General features: G+C 49.7%; 1 protein-coding gene across 1 annotated transcript in view; it reads left to right on the top strand.

The window, feature by feature from the left end:
* LOC116969017 (zinc finger protein 239-like) overlaps window positions 1-21873 on the top strand; it is a 31373-nt gene extending 9500 nt beyond the window's left edge. The window contains exons 2-3 of the mRNA XM_033015990.1: window positions 21409-21649; window positions 21803-21873. Of these exons, the coding sequence (XP_032871881.1) occupies window positions 21409-21649; window positions 21803-21873 (312 nt within the window). The remainder of the gene's footprint in view (window positions 1-21408; window positions 21650-21802) is intronic.
* The last annotated feature ends 933 nt before the right edge of the window (window positions 21874-22806 follow it).

The raw sequence follows: 22806 nt of genomic DNA, 5'->3' as shown, positions 1-22806 counted from the left end.
TGCCTGTCCATGCTCTCCACAGGTGCAAGTTACTCCAGGAGATCGTGTCTGTTTTTGTAAACCAGCATCTGCAGTTCCTTGTATCTAGGCTAGGCGTGCATTTCACCGTGCACTTGCGCTCGGTCCACCAAGGCCTGCTGGATCTTCCGGTCGCCAACTATTTTAACTCCCCTTCCCACTCGCACACTGGTCTTTCTGTCCTGTGCCTCCTCCATTGCCAGAGGGAGGTGACACACAAACTCGAGGGACAGCAGCTCATAGCTTAGAACCCAATGTCTGTCTTCTTCTCGCTGGCGAAAGGCGTCAGGATTAATCCGTAGTCACCGCTTCCCGTATTTCAAGCATGTTTTAAAGGTATGTTGGGGAGGGTTAGTGAGTGTGTGGGGAAGGGGGGGTTAGTGAGTGTGTGTGTTGAGAATTAGTGAGTGTGTGTGTGGGGGTTAGTGTGTGTGGGGGATAGTGTATGTGTGTGGCGGGGGTTTAATGTGTGGGGGGGTTAGTGTGTGTGGGTGGGGGGTTAGTGTGTGTGTGTGGGGGGGTTAGTGTGTGTGTGGTTGGGGTCAGTGTGTTTGTGCGGGGGGGTTAGTGTGTGTGTGGGAGAGGGTCAGTGGGTTTGTGTGGGGGTTTAGTGTGTGTGTGGGGGGGGGGTTAGTTTGTGTGTGGGGGGGTAGTGAATGTGTGTGTGTGTTGGAAATTAGTAAGTGTATGTGTGGGGGGCGTTAGTGTGTGTGGGGGGGGGGTTAGTGTGTGGGGGGGGGGTTAGTGTGTGTGGGGGGGGTTGTTTTAGTGTGTGTGGGGGTGTTAGTGTATGTGGGGGGTTAGTGTGTGGGGGTGTTCGTGTGTGTGGGGTGTTCGTGTGTTAGTGTTCGTGTGTTTGGGTTTCGTGTGGGGGTTCGTGTGGTGTGGGGGGGTTAGTGTGTGGGGTGTTTTTGTGTGTGTGGGGGTGTTAGTGTGTGTGGGGGTGTTAGTGTGTGTGGGGGGTTAGTGTGTGGGTGGGGGTTTGTGTGTGGGGGGTTTAGTGTGTGTGTGTGGTGGGTTAGTGTGTGTGGGTGGGGTAGTTCGTGTGGTGGGGGGTTTAGTGTGTGTGTGGGGGGGTTGGTGTGTGTGTGGTTGTGGTTAGGTGTTTGTGGGGGTTTAGTTTTTTGTGGTGGTGTTTAGTTGGTGTGGGGGGTCTGTTTAGTGTGTGTGTGGGGGTTGTGTGTGTGGTGGGGGGTTTGGTGTGTGTGTGGGGGGGGTTAGTGTGTGTTGTGGGGTTCTGTGTGTTGTGTGGGGCGGCGGGGGTTATTGTGTGTGTGTGGGGGTTATGTCACAACAGGAACCATTCAGCCGCGCCAGCGTATCTGGGGGTTATTGGGTGTGTGTTGGAATATTGTGTTCTGGGACCAGCTCTCCTGTGTGAAACCGCGGGCTCCACCCTCCACCCCCCGTGTTGGGGGACGGGGCCCAATGGGTACCACTTGGTCTAGTTTGTTACTAAAAGTCTCATCTTCAACCGTGCGCTCCCCCCTCCCCTTCCCCTACTCCTCTCCCCCTCACCCCCTTCCCCTCCTCCTCCCCTACTTCCCCTCCTCCTCTCCCCTCCCCCTCTCCCCCTCTCTCTCACTTGAATGCACTAGCGATATCGCGATCTCCCGCAGCTACAGGAGCCCCCGCCTGTAAACGACCCCTAGATTGCTGGACCCCCCCAATCCGACTGAGGATCACAGGTACTGTACCAAGAAACACCGGGAAGTTCTCCGGAGCCAATGGGCAAGATCTTCCAGGAGCAACGGAGCTGGAGCTGCCGTCTGCAAGGGAATCCCCGTTCCAGCGCAGTTTTGCAGAAACAGCTGGTGCAGTAAACACAGTACCTGGAAACATCGGAGATGCCTCCATTGTGTCCGGAAACATGGCTGGACTGCAGGTCAGACTGAAGCGCAGGAGACTTCGACCCCCTCTCCCTACCATCCTACTGGCTAATGTACAGTCCCTTGAAAACAAAAGTGGAGGCCAAAGCCCACAACCAGGCCTGGAGCCTTCAACACAGCCCCGAGGCCTACAACACAGGCTCTGATGCCCAGAACTTGGGCCAAATCAGAATCAGATTTTATTCGCCAAGTATGTTTTGCAACATACGAGAAATTTCATTGGCCAGGTCAGTCATACAATTAAAAGCAAGACGCAAAAACACATTTTAACATGAACATCCACCACAGTGACTCCTACACATTCCTCACTGTGATGGAAGGTGAAATAATGTTCATGTCCTTCCTTTGGTTCTTCCTCGGTCAGGGGCCTCGAGCCTCCATTGACGAGACGGTCTTGACTCCCGTAGCCGGCGGCGTTCGGGCCCTCCATATCGAGGTGTTCAGCTCCTGCTTCGGGGGAATGTCAGCTCCCCCGCGCTGGGCGATCGAACCTCGTGTTGGGGCTAGCCGAACCTTCTACGGCGTTGGAGCTCCCGACTCAGCCTCTCCCGAGACTGCGAGCCTTTGATGGTAAGGCCGCAGGCCGCGGTGGGAGCGATCCCAGGCAAGGGATCCGCTCCAATGTTATGTCCGCGCCCCGCCGTGGGGCTCATGACAGTCTGACGAGGCCTCCAGCTCCAGCGATGGTAGGCCGCAGAGCCGGGAGAATGTGATCCGAAATTTTAATTTTTTTTCATATTTTATTTATTAGAAGTAATGTACATTACAGTGATATAAGCCAAAAATAACATAATACATTTCCTGTACCACTTCTTGTTTTAAACTTTAAAAAGAAGGAAAGTAGAAATAGTTAGATAGAATAGTAAGTGCGTGAAAGAGTGATCAAGAGAGACCCGTAGAAATGTAAAACATGAAGAAGAGATAAAAAGAAAACCAAAGAAAGAAAAAAGAAAAATAGAGAACAGAAGATATAAGAAAGTAAAATAAGATAAAAGGGAGAAACCTACTTTGTATCTTTACCCACCCCTCACCAGGTCCTGAAACCATTTATTTATGTTGCACCCTATACTTGTAATAAGTCGATAAATGGAGACCTAATATTTTGGAAATGGTCTGCTTTGCCTGCTAGGAGAAATCTCATGTCTTCCAGGTGTAATATTTCAGACATATTTGAAATCCACATTTTTATTGTTGGTGTGGGAGCCTTTTTCCAGAATTTAATGATCCGAAAATTGATCACATCTCCGGGAAGGACCCCCCCCCCCCCCCCCCCCCCCCCCCCCCACATAAAACAAACCGAAGAACATAAAAACAAACAGACACGTTAAAAAATAACAGATTGCCGGCAGGGCTGGACATCTCACCAGCGCCCCTGGTGGTTCAAAAGCATAAACCACAGGCCGGGAGCCTATAATACAGCCCTGTGCCCTACAAAACACAGTCTCGTGGCACCAGAACTTAGGCCAAAGCCCAGAACTTAGACCCGGAGACTATAACTATAGCATAGGCCCAGAGCCTATAATAAAGCCCTTCTTGTGAATGAAACATAAATAAACCAAAGGAATAGTTAGATCACAAGCCGGGTGTTGAGCAGTTAGGTTGTTGTCTCTGCATCAATGTCTGCCAAGCCCTGAGCTCCATTTGATGGGTGGTAGAGCGGGCACCCATAGATGACATGGTTGGCTGTCTGTTGTTCTGCTCCGCATTCACAGGCTGGGCTCTGGCGGAGCCCCCATCTCCACATGCTGGCATGGAGCCGACCAGAGAAAAGGCAATTCTGGATTTAGTGTTGTCCAATGAACCAGATATGATAAGAGAACTCGAGGTAAAGGAACCGCTCGGAGGTAGTGATCATAACATGATTCGTTTTAATCTGCAATTTGAGAAGGAGAACGTTAAATCGGAAGGGTCAGTGATGCAGTTGAACAAAAGGGAATATGAAGGCATGAGAGGGGAGCTGGCCAAGGTAGACTGGAAAGGGATCTTAGCAGGAATGACGGTGGAACAGCAATGGCAGGAATTTCTGGGAATAATCCGGAAGACGCAGGATCATTTCATTCCAAAAAGGAAGAAAGATTCTAAGGGGAGTAGGAGGCAACCGTGGCTGACAAGATAACGTTAGGGATAGAATAAAACTAAAAGAAAAGATGTATAACACAGCAAAGAGTAGCCGGAAGCCAGAGGATTGGGAAACTTTCATAGAAGAACAGAAGTAAACAAAACGGGCAATACGGGCTGTAAAGATGAAGTATGAAGGGAAACTGGCCAGGAATATAAAGAAGGACAGTAAAAGCTTCTTTAGATATGTAAAAGAGTAGCAAAGTCAAATGTGGGTGCCTTGAAGGCAGACACGGGTGAAATTATTATGGGCTGCAAGGAAATGGCAGAAGAGTTGAATAGGTACTTCGGATCTGTCTTCACTAAGGAAGACACAAACAATCTCCCAGATGTACTGGAGGTCAGAGGATCTAAGGGGTAGAGGAACTAAAATAAAATGTCATTAGGCGAGAAATAGTATTGGGTAGGCTAATGGGACTGAAGGATGATAAATCCCCTGGGCCTGACGGTCTGCATCCCAGGGTCCTCAGGGAGGTGGCTCTAGAAATAGTGGACGTATTGGTGATCATATTCCAATGCTCAATAGATTCAGGATCAGTTCCTGTGGATTGGAGGATAGCTAATGTTATCCCACTTTTCAAGAAAGGAGCGAGAGAGAAAACGGGGAATTACAGACCAGTTAGCCTGACTTCGGTGGTGGGAAAGATGCTGGAGACAATTATTAAAGAGGTAATAATGGGGCATTTGGATAGCAGTAAAAGGATTAGTCCAAGTCAGCATGGATTTATGAAAGGGAAATCATGCTTGACTAATCTTCTGGAATTTTTTGAGGATGTGACAAGCAAAATGGATGAAGGGGTGCCAGTGGATGTAGTGTATCTAGACTTTCAGAAAGCCTTTGATAAGGTTCTGCACGGGAGACTGGTGACTAAAATTAGAGCACATGGTATTGGGGGTAGGGTGTTGACATGGATAGAAAATTGGTTGGCAGACCGGAAGCAAAGAGTAGAAGTGAACGGGTCCTTTTCAGAATGGCAGTCAGTGGCGAGTGGAGTGCCGCAAGGCTCGGTGTTGGGGCCGCAACTATTTACCATATATATTAATGATTTGGAAGAGGGAATTAGGAGCAACACTAGCAAGTTTGCGGATGACACAAAGCCGGGTGGCAGTGTGAACTGTGAAGAGGATGTTAGGAGATTGCAGGGTGACCAGACTGATTCCTGGGATGTCAGGACTTTCATATGAAGAAAGACTGGATAGACTCGGCTTGTACTCGCTAGAATTTAGAAGGTTCAGGGGGGATCTTATAGAAACATACAAAATTCTTAAGGGGTTGGACAGGCTAGATGCAGGAAGATTGTTCCCGATGTTGGGGAAGTCCAGGACAAGGGATCACAGTTTAAGGATAAAGGGGAAATCCGAGATGAGAAAAACATTTTTCACACTGAGAGTGGTGAATCTCTGGAACTCTCTGCCACAGAAGGTAGTTGAGGACAGTTCATTGGCTATATTTAAGAGGGAGTATTATGTGGCCCTTGTGGCTAAAGGGATCAGGGGGTATGGAGAGAAGGCAGGTACAGGATACTGAGTTGGATGATCAGCCATGATCATATTGAATGTCGGTGCAGGCTCGAAGGGCCGAATGGCCTACTCCTGCACCTATTTTCTATGTTTCTATGTTTCTATGACCTGGACAGGTTGAGTGAGTGGGCAGATGCGTGGCAGATGCAGTATAATATAGATAAATGTGAGGTTATCCACTTTGGCGGCAAAAACAAGGGGGCAGATTATTATCTCAATGGGGTAAGGTTAGGTAAGGGGAGGTACAGCGAGACCTGGGTGTCCTTGTACACCAGTCACTAAAAGTTGGCATGCAGGTACAGCAGGCAGTGAAGAAAGCTAATGGAATTTTGGCCTTCATAACAAGAGGATTTCAGTATAGGAGTAAAGAGGTTCTTTTGCAGTTGAATAGGGCTCTGGTGAGACCACATCTGGAGTATTGTGTACAGTTTTGGTCTCATAATTTGAGGAAGGACATCCTTGTGATTGAAGCAGTGCAGCGCAGGTTGATGAGATTGATCCCTGGGATGGCGGGACTGTCATATGAGGAAAGATTGAAAAGACCAGGCTTGTATTCACTGGAGTTTAGAAGGATGAGGGGATATCTTATAGAAACATATAAAATTATAAAAGGACTGGACAAGCTAGCTGCAGGAAAAATGTTCCCAATGTTGGGTGAGTCCAGAACCAGGGGCCACAGTCTTAGAATAAAGGGGAGGTCATTTAAGACTGATGTGAGCAAAAACATTTTCACCCAGAAAGCTGTGAAATTATGGAATTCCCTGCCACAGAGGGCAGTGGAGGCCAAGTCACTGGATGGATTTAAGAGAGAGTTAGATAGAGCTCTAGATGCTAGTGGAGTCAAGGGATATGGGGAGAAGGCAGTCATGGGTTATTGATAGGGGATGATCAGCCATGATCCCTTTCAACCGGTGAAAGGGTCAAGAGCTTCAAATTCCTGGGCGTGCACATCTCTGAAGTTCTTTCCTGGTCCGAGAACACTAATGCAATTATCAAGAAAGCTCATCAGCGCCTCTACTTCCTGAGAAGATTACGGAGAGTCGGTTTGTCAAGGAAGACTCTCTCTAACTTCTACAGGTGCACAGTAGAGAGCATGCTGACCGGTTGCATCGTGGCTTGGTTCGGCAATTTGAGCGCCCTGGAGAGGAAAAGACTGCAAAAAGTAGTAAACACTGCCCAGTCCATCATCGGCTCTGACCTTCCTTCCATCGAGGGGGTTTATCGCAGTCGCTGCCTCAAAAAGGCTGGCAGTATCATCAAAGACCCACACCATCCTGGCCACACACTCATCTCCCTGCTACCTTCAGGTAGAAGGTACAGGAGCCTGAAGACTGCAACAACCAGGTTCAGGAATAGCTACTTCCCCACAGCCATCAGGCTATTAAACCTGGCTCGGACAAAACTCTGATTATTAATAACCCATTTTCTGTTATTTGCACTTTATCAGTTTATTTATTCATGTGTGTATATATTTATATTATGGTATATGGACACACTTATCTGTTTTGTAGTAAATGCCTACTATGTTCTGTGTGCTGAAGCAAAGCAAGAATGTCATTGTCCTACACAGGGACACATGACAATAAACTCATTTGAGCTTTAACTTGAACTTGATCACAATGAATGGCGGTGCTGGCTCGAAAGGCCGAATGGCCTCCTCCTGCACCTATTTTCTATGTTTCTATGTTTCTATGAAACCCCCAACTCCAGTTGCAAGTCTGTTGAGTTTCACCCATGCTCCTCTGGGGAGCTCAGACCCTGGACAGCTTTTATCTGGTGAAGAGATGTAGCTGTGTAATGGAGATGAGGTTGCCTTCCACTCCTGTGACTCACTTGGTGGCTATCCAGTGTGCTTTTGGCTCAGTTGGCTGGATGGATGTGAGGAGTTGTTTTCCATGTGGAGCAAAGGGGTGACGGGACTTCAGTCGGGGTGGCCTCTGCTCTCTGCTGATAGCCTGATGGAGGAGGTGATCTGACAGCCCTCAGAGCCTATAATACCGTCCTGTGGCCCAGAATTTAAGCCAAAGCCCAGAATTTGGGCCCAGAGCCTACAACACAGGCCCAGAGACTATAGCACATGCCTGGAGCCTACACAACATGCCGGGGGCCTATAACACAGGCCCGGAGCCTATAACACAGGCCCGGAGCAAATAACACAGGCCCGGAGACAATAACACAGGCCTGGAGCGTACAACGCAGGCCTGGAGACAAAAACACAGGCCTGGAGCCTAGAACACTAGCCCTGAACCTACAACACTGGCCCAGAGCCTATAACACAGGCCTGAAGCCTATAACAAAGGCCTGGAGCCTATAACACAGGCCTTGAGCCTATAATGCAGGCCTGGTGCCTCTCACACAGGCCTGGAGCCAAAGACACAGGCTTGGAGTCTATGACACAACCCTGGAGCTCAGTCCGCATTAACCAACCTGACCTCCCGGTGGTTCAGCACTTCAACTCCCCCTCCCATTTCTCTGTCCTGGGTCTCCTCCATGGCCAGAGTGAGCAACACCGGAAATTGGAGGAACAGCACCTCATATTCCGCTTGGGGAGTCTGCATCCTGGGGGCATGAACATTGAATTCTCCCAATTTTGTTAGCCCTTGCTGTCTCCTCCCCTTCCTATCTCTCCCTCAGCCCTCGGGCTCCTCCTCCTCCTTTTTCCCGCTGATTTTCTCCAGCATTATTGTGTACCCTGGAGCCTACAACACAAACTTGGCGATTCTATGTACCTGTCTATAACTGATTCTTAAACGTTGGGATAGGCCCGGCCACAACTACCTCCTCCGGCAGCTTGTTCCAAACACCCACACCCTCTGTGTGGAGAAGTTACCCCTGAGATTCCTATTAAATCTTTTCCCCTTCACCTTGAACTCATGTCCTCTGATCCTCGATTCCCTCACTCTGGGCAAGAGATTCTGTGCATCTAACTTTGCAAGATTCCAGCATCTACAGTTTCTCGTGTCTTCCTCACCTATGTCCAGGTATCACTTCTGAAGAAGGGTCTCAACCTGAAACATCACACATTCCTTCTCTCTGGAGATGCTGCCTGTCCCACTGAGTTACTCCAGCATTTTGTATCCACCTATCACTTGTCAGGCTTTGTCCAGCCCCATCTCTCTTTTCCAGCTTTTAACTCCCCTTCCCATTCCCACACTGGTCTTTCTGTCCTGGGCCTCCTCCATAGCCAGAGTGAGGTGACAAGCAAACTGGAAGAACAGCACCTAATATCTTACAGCCCAATGACATGAACATTGAATTCTCCAAATTCTGCAAATTCTCCAAGGAGACTGGCCCTTCCTAATCAAGTCCTGGAGTCTGTCCCGACCCTTTCTCTTTTTATCAGCATTCTCCCCCGGCTCCATCAGTCCAAAGAAGGGTCCAGACCTGACACGTCACCTGTCCAATCCCCTCCAAAGTGCCGGTAAAACCATATAACCATATAACAATTACAGCACGGAAACAGGCCATCTCGGCCCTTCAAGTCCGTGCCGCACACTTTTTTTTTCCATAGTCCCATCTACCTGCACTCAGACCATAACCCTCCATTCCTTTCCCGTCCATATACCATTCCAATTTATTTTTAAATGATAAAATCGAACCTGCCTCCACCACTTCCACTGGAAGCTCATTCCACACAGCTACCACTCTCTGAGTAAAGAACTTCCCCCTCATGTTACCCCTAAACTTCTGTCCCTTAATTCTTAAGTCATGTCCTCTTGTTTGAATCTTCCCTACTCTCAATGGAAAACTCAGCAGGTCAGCCATCCATGGTGGGAAATGGATGGAGAAGTGTTCCTAATATAAGCCCTCCCGTATTTTTAAATTTTCCACCATTGTACCAGTTCCAAAAAAAACAAACCCATCCACCCTGAATGACTTCAGGCCAGTGGCACTCACACCAGTTGCCATGAAGTGTCTAGAAAAACTGGTTCTCACACACATCAATCACATAGTCCCGGGCACGATCGACCCCCTCCAGTTCGCCTACCGCCCCAACCGCTCAGTGGACGACGCAGTGGCCATTGCTTTACACCACATCCTACAACACCTGGACAGCAGAGGAACATACGTCAGAACGCTGTTCCTGTATTACAGCTCGGCTTTTAACACCATTCGCCCGGGCAGGCTGACTGAGAAGCTGACAGACCTCGGCGTCCCGACTCCCACCTGCAACTGGATCTTGGATTTTCTGACTGAAAGACCGCAGGTGGTGAGGATGGGGAGGAGGGTGTCTGCAGAGCTCACCGTCAGCACAGGATCACCACAAGGCTGCTGTCTCAGTCCCAAACTTTTCACCCGGTACACACACGACTGTGTCTCCACCCAGGAAAATACCATCATTATTAAGTATGCGGATGATACCACCATCCTGGGCCTCTTCAAGGGGGGGGGGGGGGGGACGAGTCGGGATACATGAGTCTGGTGAACGACATTCTTGCCTATGGTGAGGTGAACGACCTAAGCATCAACACAGACAAGACAAGAGAAATAATAATGGACTTCAGAAAAAATCCACCCCCCCCCTGCAGCCCCTTATCATCAAGGGGACTGTGGTGGAGAGGGCTGACAGTTACAGATACCTGGGATTACAAGTAACATCAGATCTGAACTGGACTTTGAACACTGCTGCCACAGTGAAAAAAGCCCAGCAGAGACTGTACTTCATCAGGCTGCTCAGAAAAGCTGGTCTGCACTGTCGCCCTCTCACCCAGGTCTACAAAGGACTGATAGAGAGCATCCTCACCACAGGCATCACGGCGTGGTATGGAAACACCACACAGACAGAGAGGAAGGCTCTGCAAAGAGTCATAAAGACTGCAGAGAGGATTATCAGAACGGAACTCCCCTCCATGGACACAATCTACACACAGCGCTGTCAAAAAAGGGCAGAGAGAATCATCAGAGACACACTACATCCAGCTCACTCCCTGCTCAAACACAAAAACTGCACATACAACCTCAGGCACAGACGAGCGGACAGCATCGCCACAAACAGAACACGCTTTTTTAAGAGCTTCTTCCCTGCCACAGTGAGACTCTTGGCCAAAACAAAATGAACTGATGTCCTGACCTACCTCATAGCATATCAAATTATATCATATTATATTGTCTCCTGGGCCTGTGCAATTTACAATGCAATCGACACTTTTATATAGGGTTTGTGCAATTTACAATGTTCTCACTTTCCCCTTTATATAGGGTTTTAGGCACTTTCTTTTTTATTTTTAGAGAAGTATATGTTTTTATAGATTATGTGTCTTTCTGTGTGTCTTTTTAATTTGACTTGACTTGACTCTCTGAACAACCGCACAAGAGTTCCTATGTGTGTAAGCACAAATGGCAAATAAAGTTTTTGACCTTTGACCTTTGACCTCCTTGGTCCTGTCGAGGAGTAGCCAATCAACAGTACCAGCATCTTCTCATTCATACTGTACCCAAGTGAAAATGCAAAAGTGAACCAAGCTGCACACAGCCGACTGCTCACAGTACCAGCTGGCTGCCACTGGCCCAAAAACATAAAGGCATTTTAAAGTGTTTATTGTTTAAGAAAGTCTTGATGCATTTGTGCCTTACGTAACAAATAAAGCAGGTTTTTCCTGACCTGACTGTGTTCTTCGGAATTCTTCAGAATTCATGTTGTGCTATCAGTAATGAAAGAAAATGCCAACCATCTCCAGAAATGATAAGAAATTATACTCGCCTCCATGCATATCTGTAGCGGTAGGGCAGTCAGACTCATCCTCACGACTTCAAAGATAGTCCCTGCACTTGGCTATATCATTCGGCCGCTGTTGTATTTTATTTGTTTAAATGGATTTGATTAGATTAGGAAATGTTTCCTTTCCTACAAGGGTCTTTCCTCTGAGGAGTTTCTATAGCAACATGCCCACTCTTGCCTTTATGAAGAGACTGAAGATTTCCACTGCAAAGTATGACTGACAAATAATGGATTAGCTGAACAAAATAAGATCCATTGATTCAATTGTGGTCAAATCCTAGTGAACACTGTCACCATTTTCTAATGCGAAAGTCACCGATATTGCAGAAGAAAATGGGCAATTATTATACACACTGTGCACAACATACTTTTTTGATCGCAAAAAAATGTTACATTTTGTTTCAGGCTATTCTTCACCAATCCTCACTATTTTAAGCCATTTTAGCCTTCAATTATGAACATTGCTTATGTCTGCTGATAGAAACTTTTAGCTGGTTACTGCACCAAGTGGGACCCATTGGATCCCTTCCCCCAACATGGGGAGAGGGGGGCGGCATCACACAGGAAGGCTGGTCCCCGAATACCCCAAAACAACAAGAACCATTCATTGTGAGAAGCAGTGGCGAAAAGATTCATTTATTAGTGCTGGAGTGAGCGAGCGCTTCTGTGTGAGTTTCTTAGCAACGGGAGCCGGATACCAGTAGAACCTCCTTAGCAACAGGAGCCTGTTGGCAGTAGGCCTTCCTTGACAACAGACTAGGCCTTCTCTAGCAACAGGAGCCTGACTCCAGTAGGCCTTAACTTGACAGGCTCCAAGGCCATAACTTAGGCCAAAGCCCAGAGGTTAGGCCCGGTCCTGCAACACAACCCTGGGGACTACAAAACAGGCTTGGAGCACCAGAACGTAGACCAAAGCCCACAGGTTAGCCTAAGGCATAAAAACACAGGCCTGGAGCCCATAGTGCAGCCCTGTGGCCTATGAAACACAGGCTCAGAACTTCCAGCACTTAGGCCAAAGCCCACAACATAGCCCTGGGGCCTAAAATACAGGACCTGAGCCCACAAAACTGCACCAGAGTCCATAAAACAGCCTTGAGGCCTGTGATACACATAGAACCATAGAAACGTAGAAAATAGGTGCAGGAGTAGGCCATTCGGCCCTTCGAGCCAGCACCGGCATTCAATATGATCATGGCTGATCATCCAACTCAGTATCCTATACCTGCCTTCTCTCCATACCCCCTGATCCCCTTAGCCACAAGGGCCACATCTAACTCCCTCTTAAATATAGCCAATGAACTGGCCTCAACTACATTCTGTGGCAGAGAATTCAAGAGATTCACCACTCTCTGTGTAAAAAATGTTTTTCTCATCTCAGTCCTAAAAGATTTCCCCTTTATCCTTAAACTGTGACCCCTTGTTCTGGACTTCCCCAACATCGGGAACAATCTTCCTGCATCTAGCCTGTCCAACCTCTTAAGAATTTTGTAAGTTTCTATAAGATCCCCCCTCAATCTTCTAAATTCTAGCGAGTACAAGCCGAGTCTATCCAGTTTTTCTTCATATGAAAGTCCTGACATCCCAGGAATCAGTCTGGTGAACCTTCTCTGTACTCCCTCTATGGCAAGAATGTCCATCCTCAGATTAGGTACGGCAAGAATGTCCTTCCTCAGACACAGGCCTGGAAGCCCAGAACTTCGGGCAAAGCCTGGAACATAGGCCTGAGACCTAAAACACTGGGCCGACACCTACGTACCAAATCTCTGAACCAAAGAGCATTACTGCGAGATACTTTTGTGGGTGCTTGGCAACAGATATAATATATTTGTGTTTTTAAACGTGGATCTAAATGTTTTAGAGTGAATCTTTTTGTGCCAAAAATCAGCAATTAGACGACAAAATTGTCTAAATAATAAAAGCTAAATAAAGCATGATTGTGTTAAATGTCCCTCTCTCACTCTCTGTCTGTCCCTCTCTGTCTGTCCCTCAATCTCTATTCCCTCTCTCTCTCAGTCCCCTCTCTCTCTCCCCCTTTCTCTTCCCCTTCGCTCGACACTGTGCTGCACATTCTCAATCTACACTGGACAAGATAATGCTGCTCTCTCTCCTCCCCTTCTCTCTCCCATTCATTTCTCTCATCCCTTTCTCTCTCCCTCCCTCCCTATTTATCTCTCCTCTCCTGTTTTCTCACTTCCTCTCTCTCTCACTTTCTCCCCCTCTATCTCTCTCTCCCCGTTTCTGTCACACTCTCTCAGTCCCCCTCTCTCTCTGTCTCTTGCTCTCTCCCCCTCCCTTTCTTTCTGTTACCTTTCCCTCTCTCTCCCCCTCTCTCTTCCTCCTTTCTTGCACGCCCCCTCTCTCTCGCTTCCTCCTCTCTCTCTCCCACTCTCTCTTTTACCCTCTCTCTCAGTGCTCTGCTCTCTCCCCCTCTCTCTCTATCCCCCTCTCTCCCCGTCTCTCTTCCTCTCTCTCTCACACTCTCTCTCTCTCTCTCGCTCTCTCTCTCTCTCTCTCTCTCTCTCTCTCTCTCTCTCTCTCGCCTCTTCTCTCTTCTATCTCTCGCTCGTCTCTCCTCTCTCTCGTTCTCTGCTTCTCTCTCTCTCTCTCTCTCTCTCTCTCCTTCTATCTCGAGAGATCATCTCTCATCTCTCTCTCTGGCTCTCTCTCGTCACCTCTCCAACTCCCTCTCTCTCTCTCTCTCTCTCTCTCTCTCTCTCTCTCTCTCTCTCTCTCTCACACACACACACACACACCCTCTCTCTCTCCCCACCTCTCTCCTTCTCCCCCCTCTCTCCTCCCTATTCCCCCCCTCTCTGTTCGCCCCCTCTCTCCCCCCACTCTCCCTCTCTCCCCTCAGGCTCTTCCCCAACGGTGATCTCTCCAATATCTCCAACAACGGAACAGAATAGCCAAACCTGCAGCTATAGGTTTTCCTGAATTATTGCCAGTATTCGGGTTACAATTAAAGAATGGGTCGACAAGTCCATAGATCTCATTTGAGGAAGGACATATATGCAATTGAGGGAGTGCAGCCTAGATTCACCAGGTTTATTCCCGGGATGGCGAGACTGACAATGAAAGAATGGGTTGAGGGGGCTGATATTCACCAGAATTTAGAAGGATGAGAGGGTATCTTATAGAAACATAAAATTATTATGGGATTGAACAAACTAGATGCAGGAATCTTGTTCCCCATGTTGGCGGTGTCCAGAACCAGGAGTCACAGTTTAAGAATAAGGTGGCCGGCCATTTAGGACTGAGATGAGGAGAAACATTTTCACGCAGAGAGTTGTGAATCTGTGAAATTCTCTGCAAGGCAGTAACGGACAATTCACTGAATGTTTTCAAGAGAGAGTAGGATTTTGTTCTTCGGGCTAACGGAATCTATTATGGTGAATTTATTATGGGGAGCAAGGAAATGGCAGATGAGTTGAACGGGACTTTGGATCCGTTTTCACTAAGGAGTAAACAAGTAATCTTTCTGTTGTACTAGTGGCCAGAGGCTCTGGGGTGACGGAAGAACTGAAGGAAATCCACAGTAAGCAGGAAATGGTGTTGGGTAGAAGGTACTGATGGTCTACATAAAATCCCCCAGGGCCTGATGGTCTGCATTCCACGGTACTTAAGGAAATGGCTCTAGAAATTATGGATACATTGGTGATCACTTTCCCATGTTCCATAAATTTAGGATCAGTTCCTGTGAATTGGAGGGTAGTTAACGTTATCCCACTTTTTAAGAACAGCGGGAGAGATAAACAGAGATTTATAGACCAGTAAACCTGACATCGGTGGTGGGGAAGTTGCTGGTGTCAATCATAAATGATGAAGTAGCGGCACATTTCGATAGCAGTAACAGGATCCATCTGGGTCAGCTTGGATTTACGAAGGGGAAATCATGCTTGATTAATCTTCTGGATTTTTTTGAGGATGTAACTAGGAAAATGGACAAGGGAGAGCCAGTGGATGTAGTGTACCTGGACTTTCAGAAAGCATTTGATAAGGTCCCACATAAGCGATTAGTGGGCAAAATTAGGGCACATGCTGACATGGGGTAGAGTGCTGACATGGATAGAAAATTAGTTGGCAGACAGGAAACAAAGAATAGGGATTAGCGGGTCCCTTTCATAATGGCAAGCAGTGACTAGTGGGGTACCGCAAGGCATGGTGCTGGGACCGTGGCTATTTACAATATACATCAATGATTTAGAAGAAGGGATTCAAAGTAACATTAGCAAATTTGCAGATGACACAAAGCTAGGTGGCAGTGTGAACTGTGAGGAGGATGCTATGAGAATGCAGGGTAACTTGGACAGGTTGGGTGACTGGGCAAATGCATGGCAGATGCAGTTTAATGTAGATAAATGTGAGGTTATCCACTTTGGTAGCAAAAAACAGGAAGGCAGATTATTATCTAAATGGTGTCAAGTTGGGAAAAGGAGAAGTACAACAGGATCTGGGGGGTCCTTGTTCATCAGTCAATGAAATTAAGCATGCAGGTACAGCAGGCAGTGAAGAAAGCGAATGGCATGTTGGCCTTCATAACAAGAGGAGTTGAGTATAGGAACAAAGAGGTCCTTCTGCAGTTGTACAGGGCCCTAGTGAGACCACACCTGGAGTATAGTGTGCAGTTTTGGTCTCCAAATTTGAGGAACAACATTCTTGTTATTGAGGGAGTGCAGCGTAGGTTCACCAGGTTAATTCCCGGGATGGCAGAACTGCCATATGTTGAGAGAATGGCTGGGCTTGTATACTCTGGAATTTAGAAGCATGAGAGGGCATCTTATTGAAACATATAAGATTATTAAGGGTTTGAGCACGCCAGTGGCAAAAAACATGTTTCTGAGGTTGGGTGAGTCCTGAACCAGGGGCCACAGTTTAAGAATAAGGGGTAAGCCATTTAGATGAGACGAGGAAACACTTTTTCACAGAGAGCTGTGAGTCTGCGGAATTTTCTGCCTCAGAGGGCGGTGTAGGCTGGTTCTCTGAATATTTTCAAGAGAGAGCTAGATAGGGCTCTTTACGATAGCGGAGTCAGGAGATATGGGGAGAAGGCAGGAATGGGGTACTGCTTGGGGATGATCAGCCATGATTATATTGAATGGGGGTGCTGGCTCGAAGGGCTGAATGGCCTGCTCCTGCACCTATTGCTATGTTTCTATGTAAAAGCTTTTAACTCCACATCACCATCTACATCTCTCCTGCGACTCTCAGTCTGAGGAAGGGTCTCGACCTCCAAACGTCACCCATTCCTTCTCTCCAGAGATGCTGCCTGACCCGCTGAGTTACTGCAGCATTTTGTAGTCTGGCCCCCCTTGAGGTCTTATCTTAGGTTTGCAGCCTCTGCAGCTGCTGTGATTGTTTCCCCCCCCACCCACGAATTGTAGGAGCCGTTGGGGCGGGGCCGGCCGTGCCGTGGCAACCGTTGCTAGGGCGGGATGGGCGGTGCCGGTTGACAGAGGACGCTGTCCGTCCAAGGGGTGGGGACGATGCTCTGATTGGTAGACGCAATGAGGGGGCGGGACCTGGTCCTTTGTGACGTGCGACGAAGAGGCGGGGCCTCCGCTCAGCGCCAGGAGCTCAGGTGGGAACAGCCGCCGCCGCTCGGCCCCGCGTCCTTTCCCCACCACCACCTCCCTCCCCGAGGGCGATCTTGCGGCCGGTGACCCGAGGAGCCGAAGCCAGAGGCGCGCGGGCGGAGGGGGATGTCAGTGAGTGAGTCTGGGCGCCCTCTGGTCCTCCGTTGCAGCGTTAATCTGGCGGCGGGAGGCCGCGGTGTAACCACCTATCCATGTTCCCCACAAACGCTGGCGGGGCGGTGCCGGCTGCCCCACCTTGATGTCAGGGCGCCTGACGTGTGTGTGGGGCGCACGGGTACGTCACGGGGCAGGGGGACGTCACGGTGCACGGCGGGGTTCGTCACGGAGCAGGGTGGAGGTACGTCACGGTGCACGGCGGGGGTACATCAGTGCGTGGGAGCGTCATGGGGCAGGGCCGCCCCCCTTCTTACACACCCCACCCCCTCCCTTCTCCCCCTAACCCCCTCCTCTTCCACCACCCTCTCGCCTCACTCTCCTCTCTTCTCCCCTTCCCCTCACTTCCACTGTCCTCATTCCCCTTCCCCACTTGCCTCCTCACCATCTCTCCACTCCTCCCCCCCCTCACTCCCTCCTCTTCATCCCCCTTCACCCCTCCCGTCACCCACTCCCTGGTGATGCACTGTCGCTGGTCCTCCAACTGCAGCGCCCCCTCCTTCATCCCTGCTCCCCTTGCCCTCCCCTCACACCCCCCTGCCAGTAATGTACTGTTTGCCAGCTTGTCACCCTCCTGCATGGTTTAGGAGCCGTTGCTGTGGACTGAGAGACGGGGACATGAGCAGCCATTGAGGGCGGCCAGGGTGCCGGTGAGCCCCCACATCTGCATGGTGTGCGGGCTGAGCTTCGAAGGGCTGAGCTTCGGTGGATGACCACATGTCTGGGCACAACAAGGAGAAGCGGTGGCTGTGTGGAATGAGCTTCCAGGGAAGGTGGTGGAGGCAGGTTCGTTTTTATCATTTAAAAATAAATTGGATAGTTATATGGACGGGAAAGGAATGGAGGGTTATGGTCTGAGCGCAGGTATATGGGACTAGGGGGAGAATACGTGTTCGGCACGGACTAGAAGGGTCGAGATGGCCTGTTTCCGTGCTGTAATTGTTATATGGTTATATGGTAAGCGTTATGTGTGCGACGTGTGTGGCAAGGCCTGCTGGAGCCCGAGCAAGCTGGAGACCCACCGGCGGGTTCACACGGGCGAGAAGCCCTTTGCCTGCTCCACCTGTGGCAAAAGATGTACCCGGTTTTCGGGGCTCCGGGAGCACCAGCGGGTGCACAGCAGTGAGCGGCCCTTTACCTGCTCCGACTGCGGCAAATGCTTCAAGTTCAAGTTCAAGTGAGTTTATTGTCACGTGTCCCTGATAGGACAATGACATTTTTACTTTGCTTCAGCACACAGAACATAGTAGGCATTTACTACAAAACAGATCAATGTGTCCATATACCGTAATATAAATATATACACACATGAATAAATAAAATGATAAAGTGCAAATAACAGATAATTGGTTATTAATAATCAAAGTTTTGTCCGAGCCAGGTTTAATAGCCTAATGGCTGTGGAGAAGTAGCTATTCCTTAACCTGGTTGTTGCAGTGTTCAGGCTCCTGTATCTTCTACCTGAAGGTAGCAGGGAGATGAGTGTGTGGCCAGGATGGTGTGGGTCTTTGATGATACTGCCAGCCTTTTTGCGGCAGTGACTGCGATAAATCCCCTCAATGGATGGAAGGTCAGAGCCGATGATGGGCTGGGCAGTGTTTACCACTTTTTGTAGTCTTTTCCTTTCCAGGCGCTCAAGTTGCCGAACCAAGCCACGACGCAACTGGTCAGAATGCTCGCTACTGTGCACCTGTAGAAGTTAGAGAGAGTCCTCCTTGACAAACGGACTCTCCGTAGTCTTCTCAGGAAGTAGAGGCGCTGATGAGCTTTTTTGATAATTGCGTTAGTGTTCTCGGACCAGGAAAGCTCTTCAGAGATGCGCACGCCCAGGAATTTGAAGCTCTTGACCCTTTCAACCATCAACCCGTTGATATAAACGGGGCTGTGGGTCCCCTTCCTACTCCTTCCAACGTCCACAATCAGTTCCTTGGTTTTGCTGGTGTTGAAGGCCAGGTTATTGTGCTGGCACCATATGGACAGTTGCTCGATCTCTCTTCTATACTCGGGCTCATCCCCATCAGTGATACGTCCCACAACAGTGGTGTCATCAGTGAACTTGATGATGGAGTTCGCACTGTGACCGGCTACACAGTCATGAGTATAGAATGAGTACAGCAGGGGGCTGAGCACGCAGCCTTGAGGTGCTCCCGTGCTGATTGTTATCGAGGCTGACACATTTCCACCAATACGAACAGACTGTGGTCTGTGAATGAGGAAGTCGACGATCCAATTGCAGAGGGATGCATAGAGACCCTGTTCTGTGAGTTTGGTAACCAGCTTCCGGAAGTGGCGGCGCTGGTGAACGGCTGCGGCTCGCCTGCAGTCCGTTTGTTTTTACTTTTTTGTGTTGTTTTTTTCGTCTTGTTTAGTTAAGTTTTTGTTTTTTAGGTTTGTGTTATGTGTGTGTGTGTGTGTGTGGGGGTGGGGGGTTGAAACAGGGCTTTCTGTCTCTCCCTTTGGGGGAATGCGACTTTCTTGTCGTATCCCCCTTCTCTGCCTCCGTCTGCGCTGAGGCCTAATGGCGGAGCTGGCGACCTCGAGGTTCCGGAGGCAGAGCCTGTCAGGCCTCGCCCTGGGCTCGCTCCCGTGAGGGCGACCCGGCTCGGGGCTGGAACGGCGCTCCCGTGAGGGTGGCCCGGCTCGAGGGTAACGGCGCTCCCGTGAGGGCGACCCGGCTCGGGGCTGGAACGGTGCTCCGGTGGCTGAGACGGCATTCTGGCGGCGGCGGCGGCCTGAGACCGGGGTTCGGCCGCGGGCCAGTGGACGACATCGTCAACAGCTGCGTCCATTGGACTGGAGGGCGGCAGCTTTGACCACCCGGGGCCGCGGTGTTTGAACCGGCCAGTTCGCGGAGCTCGGTGAGCCGTGGGACTGACTTACCATCGCCCGGTGGGGTATCGCCTCAGCGCAGAGGGAGAAGAGGAGGGAAGAGACAGCAGCCCTAAGATTTTGCCTCCATCACAGCGAGGAGGTGCTTGGTGGACTCACTGTGGTGGATGTTAATTTGTGTTTACTGTCTGTTCTGTTGTTTATTATTGTATGTATGGCTGCAGGTAACGACATTTCGTTCAGACCGTAAGGTCTGAATGACAAATAAAGGATCTAATCTAAGCTTGGAGGGGTTGATTGTGTTAAATGCCGAGTTGTAATCGATGAATAACAGTCTGACATATGAGTTTTTGTTGTCCATGTGGTCCAGAGCGGAGTGGAGGACCAGCGAGATCGCATCCACCATTGAGGAAAACATTTTTCACACAGAGAGTGGTGAATTTCTGGAATTCTCTGCCACAGAAGGTAGTTGAGGTCAGTTCATTGGCTATATTTAAGAGGGAGTTAGATGTGGCCCTTGTGGCTAAAGGGATCAGCGGGTATGGAGAGAAGGCAGGTACAGGATACTGAGTTGGATGATCAGCCATGATCATATTGAATGGCGGTGCAGGCTCGTAGGGCCGAATGGCCTACTCCTGCACCTAGTTTCTATGTTTCTATGTTTCTATGGTCTGTTGTGGCGGTAAGCGAAATGCAGTGGGTCCAGGTTTTTATCGAGGTAGGTGTTGATTTGCGCCATGATCAACCTCTCAAAGCACTTCATCACCACCGCCGTTAGTGCCACTGGTCGATAGTCATTGAGGAACGTCACCTTACTCTTCTTGGGCACTGGTATAATTGATGCCCTTTGAAAGCATGTGGGGGCCTCAGACCTCAGAAGTGAGAGGTTGAAAATGTCCGTAAAACTCCAGCCAGTTGGTCTGCACAGTTTTTTAGAACACGACCCGGTATATCATCAGGTCCAGGCGCTTTTCGGGGGTTCACCCCTCTGACGTCAGCCTCTGTGACTGAGACTGAAATACCATCACAGCGAATGGGGGCTCGGGAAGGCACATCAGTATTCTCCCTATCAAAACGTGCGTAAAACGCTTTGAGCTCGTCAGGGAGTGATGTTTCGCCGACATTCGAGCTGCCTCCTGTTTTCGTATTGTAGGAGGTGATTGCATTCAGGCCCCGCCACAGCTGCCGAACATATGTCTCATCCTCCAGTTTGGAGCAGGTCCCTTTTGGCCTTTTTGATGGCCTTACCAAGGTCGTATCTGGACTTCTTGTAGGCCACTGTATCATCGGACGTGAATGCCCGGTGTCTGGACTTCAGAAGAGTGTGGATCTCAAAGTTCATCCAAGGTTTCTGATTGGAAAACACTTGGAAGGTTTTTGTGGGGATGCAGTCCTATACACATTTCTTCAAGAAGTCTGTAACGAATGTGGCGTATTCGTTCACGTCCGCTGCCGAGTCCTTGAACATAGCCCAGACTACAGACTCCAAACAGTCCTGTTGTTGTTCCTCGGCGCCCCCCCCCGACCAGCTTTGTACGGCTTCAAGCCATCCACGCACCTGAAGGTGCACAGGCGCCTGCACACTGGGGAGCGGTCCTACACCTGCAGCGACTGCGGAAAGAGCTTCACCCAGACCCAAAACCAGCTGTTGCACCAGCGCACCCACAGCGGGGAGCGCTCCTACACTTGCAGTGACTGCGAAAAGGGCTTCACACGCTCCAGCAACCTGCTGGAGCACCAGCGCACCCACACCGGCGAGCGTCCCTACACCTGCCCCCAGTGCGGCAAGGGCTTCACCAGATCCAGCAGCCTGCTGTCCCACCAGCGGGTGCACGCCGGTGACCGTCCCATCCCCAGCCCGGTGTGTGGAGAGCGCTTTGCCATCGCCTCACACGCCCTGTCTCACCAGCACGTACACACCAGTGGCCAGCCCTACGACTGCCCTTGCTGTGGTGAAGAATTTGACAGCACGCGGGGGTTGCAGCAGCACCGGCAGGCCCACGCCGGCGAGCAGCTGCTCCCACTATGACAAGCGAGCATGGGGGCGGCGGGAGCACCAGCGGATACACACCAGAGAGAGACCCTTTGTGTGTGCTTAGTGTGCAAGGGTTCAACCCACATGTCCAGCCTGTGGCAGCACCGGCGTACCCACAGCGGTGAGCGTCTCTTCCCCCGCCTGTCCTGTGGTAAGGGCTTCACCCGCCAGTCTCAACGCGAAATGTCACCCATTCCTTCTCTCCAGAGATGCTGCCTTTCCCGCTGAGTTAGTCCAGCATTGTGTGTCCTTTTTTGTAACCCAGCATCTGCAGTTCCTTGTTTTTAAACCATTCTGGTTAACCATCTCTGCACCTTCCCCAAAGCCTCCACATCAGTCCTGTAATGGAGTGACCAAAACTGTATGCAATACTCCAAATGCTACCTGACCAATGTCCCTTAAAGCTGCACATATACATTACTCTCTACTTAGGTCACACCGTTTTATCTCCTTATTTTTCCTCGCCTCTGTCATTTGCTTCACCCATCTGCCAATTACCCCCTCATTTGTTAACATAGTGTCAGTCTGAAGAAGGGTCCTGACTTGACATGTCTCCTATCCATGTTCTCCACAGATGCAGCCTGACCTGCCAAGTTACTCCAGCACTGTGTGAAACGTCACCGATCCATGTTCTCCAGAGATGCTGCCTGACCCTTTGAGATACTCCAGCACTCTGTGAAACATCACCTATCCATGATCTCCACAGATGCTGCCTGATCTGCCAGGTTACTGCAGCCCTTCGTGTTAGAGTCATAGAGTGATACAGTGTGGAAACAGCCCACACTGACCAATATGGCCCGGTTACACTGGTCCCACCTGCCTGTGTTTGGTGCATATCCCTCCAAACTTGTCCTATCCATGTACCTGTAGATAACTGTTTCTTAAATGTTGGGATAGTCCCAGCCTCAACTACCTCCACCGGCAGCT

Source organism: Amblyraja radiata (assembly GCF_010909765.2).
Source record: "Amblyraja radiata isolate CabotCenter1 chromosome 42 unlocalized genomic scaffold, sAmbRad1.1.pri SUPER_42_unloc_2, whole genome shotgun sequence".
In the NCBI taxonomy this organism is placed as follows: domain Eukaryota; kingdom Metazoa; phylum Chordata; class Chondrichthyes; order Rajiformes; family Rajidae; genus Amblyraja; species Amblyraja radiata.
This window is presented reverse-complemented; position numbering and strand designations above follow the sequence as displayed.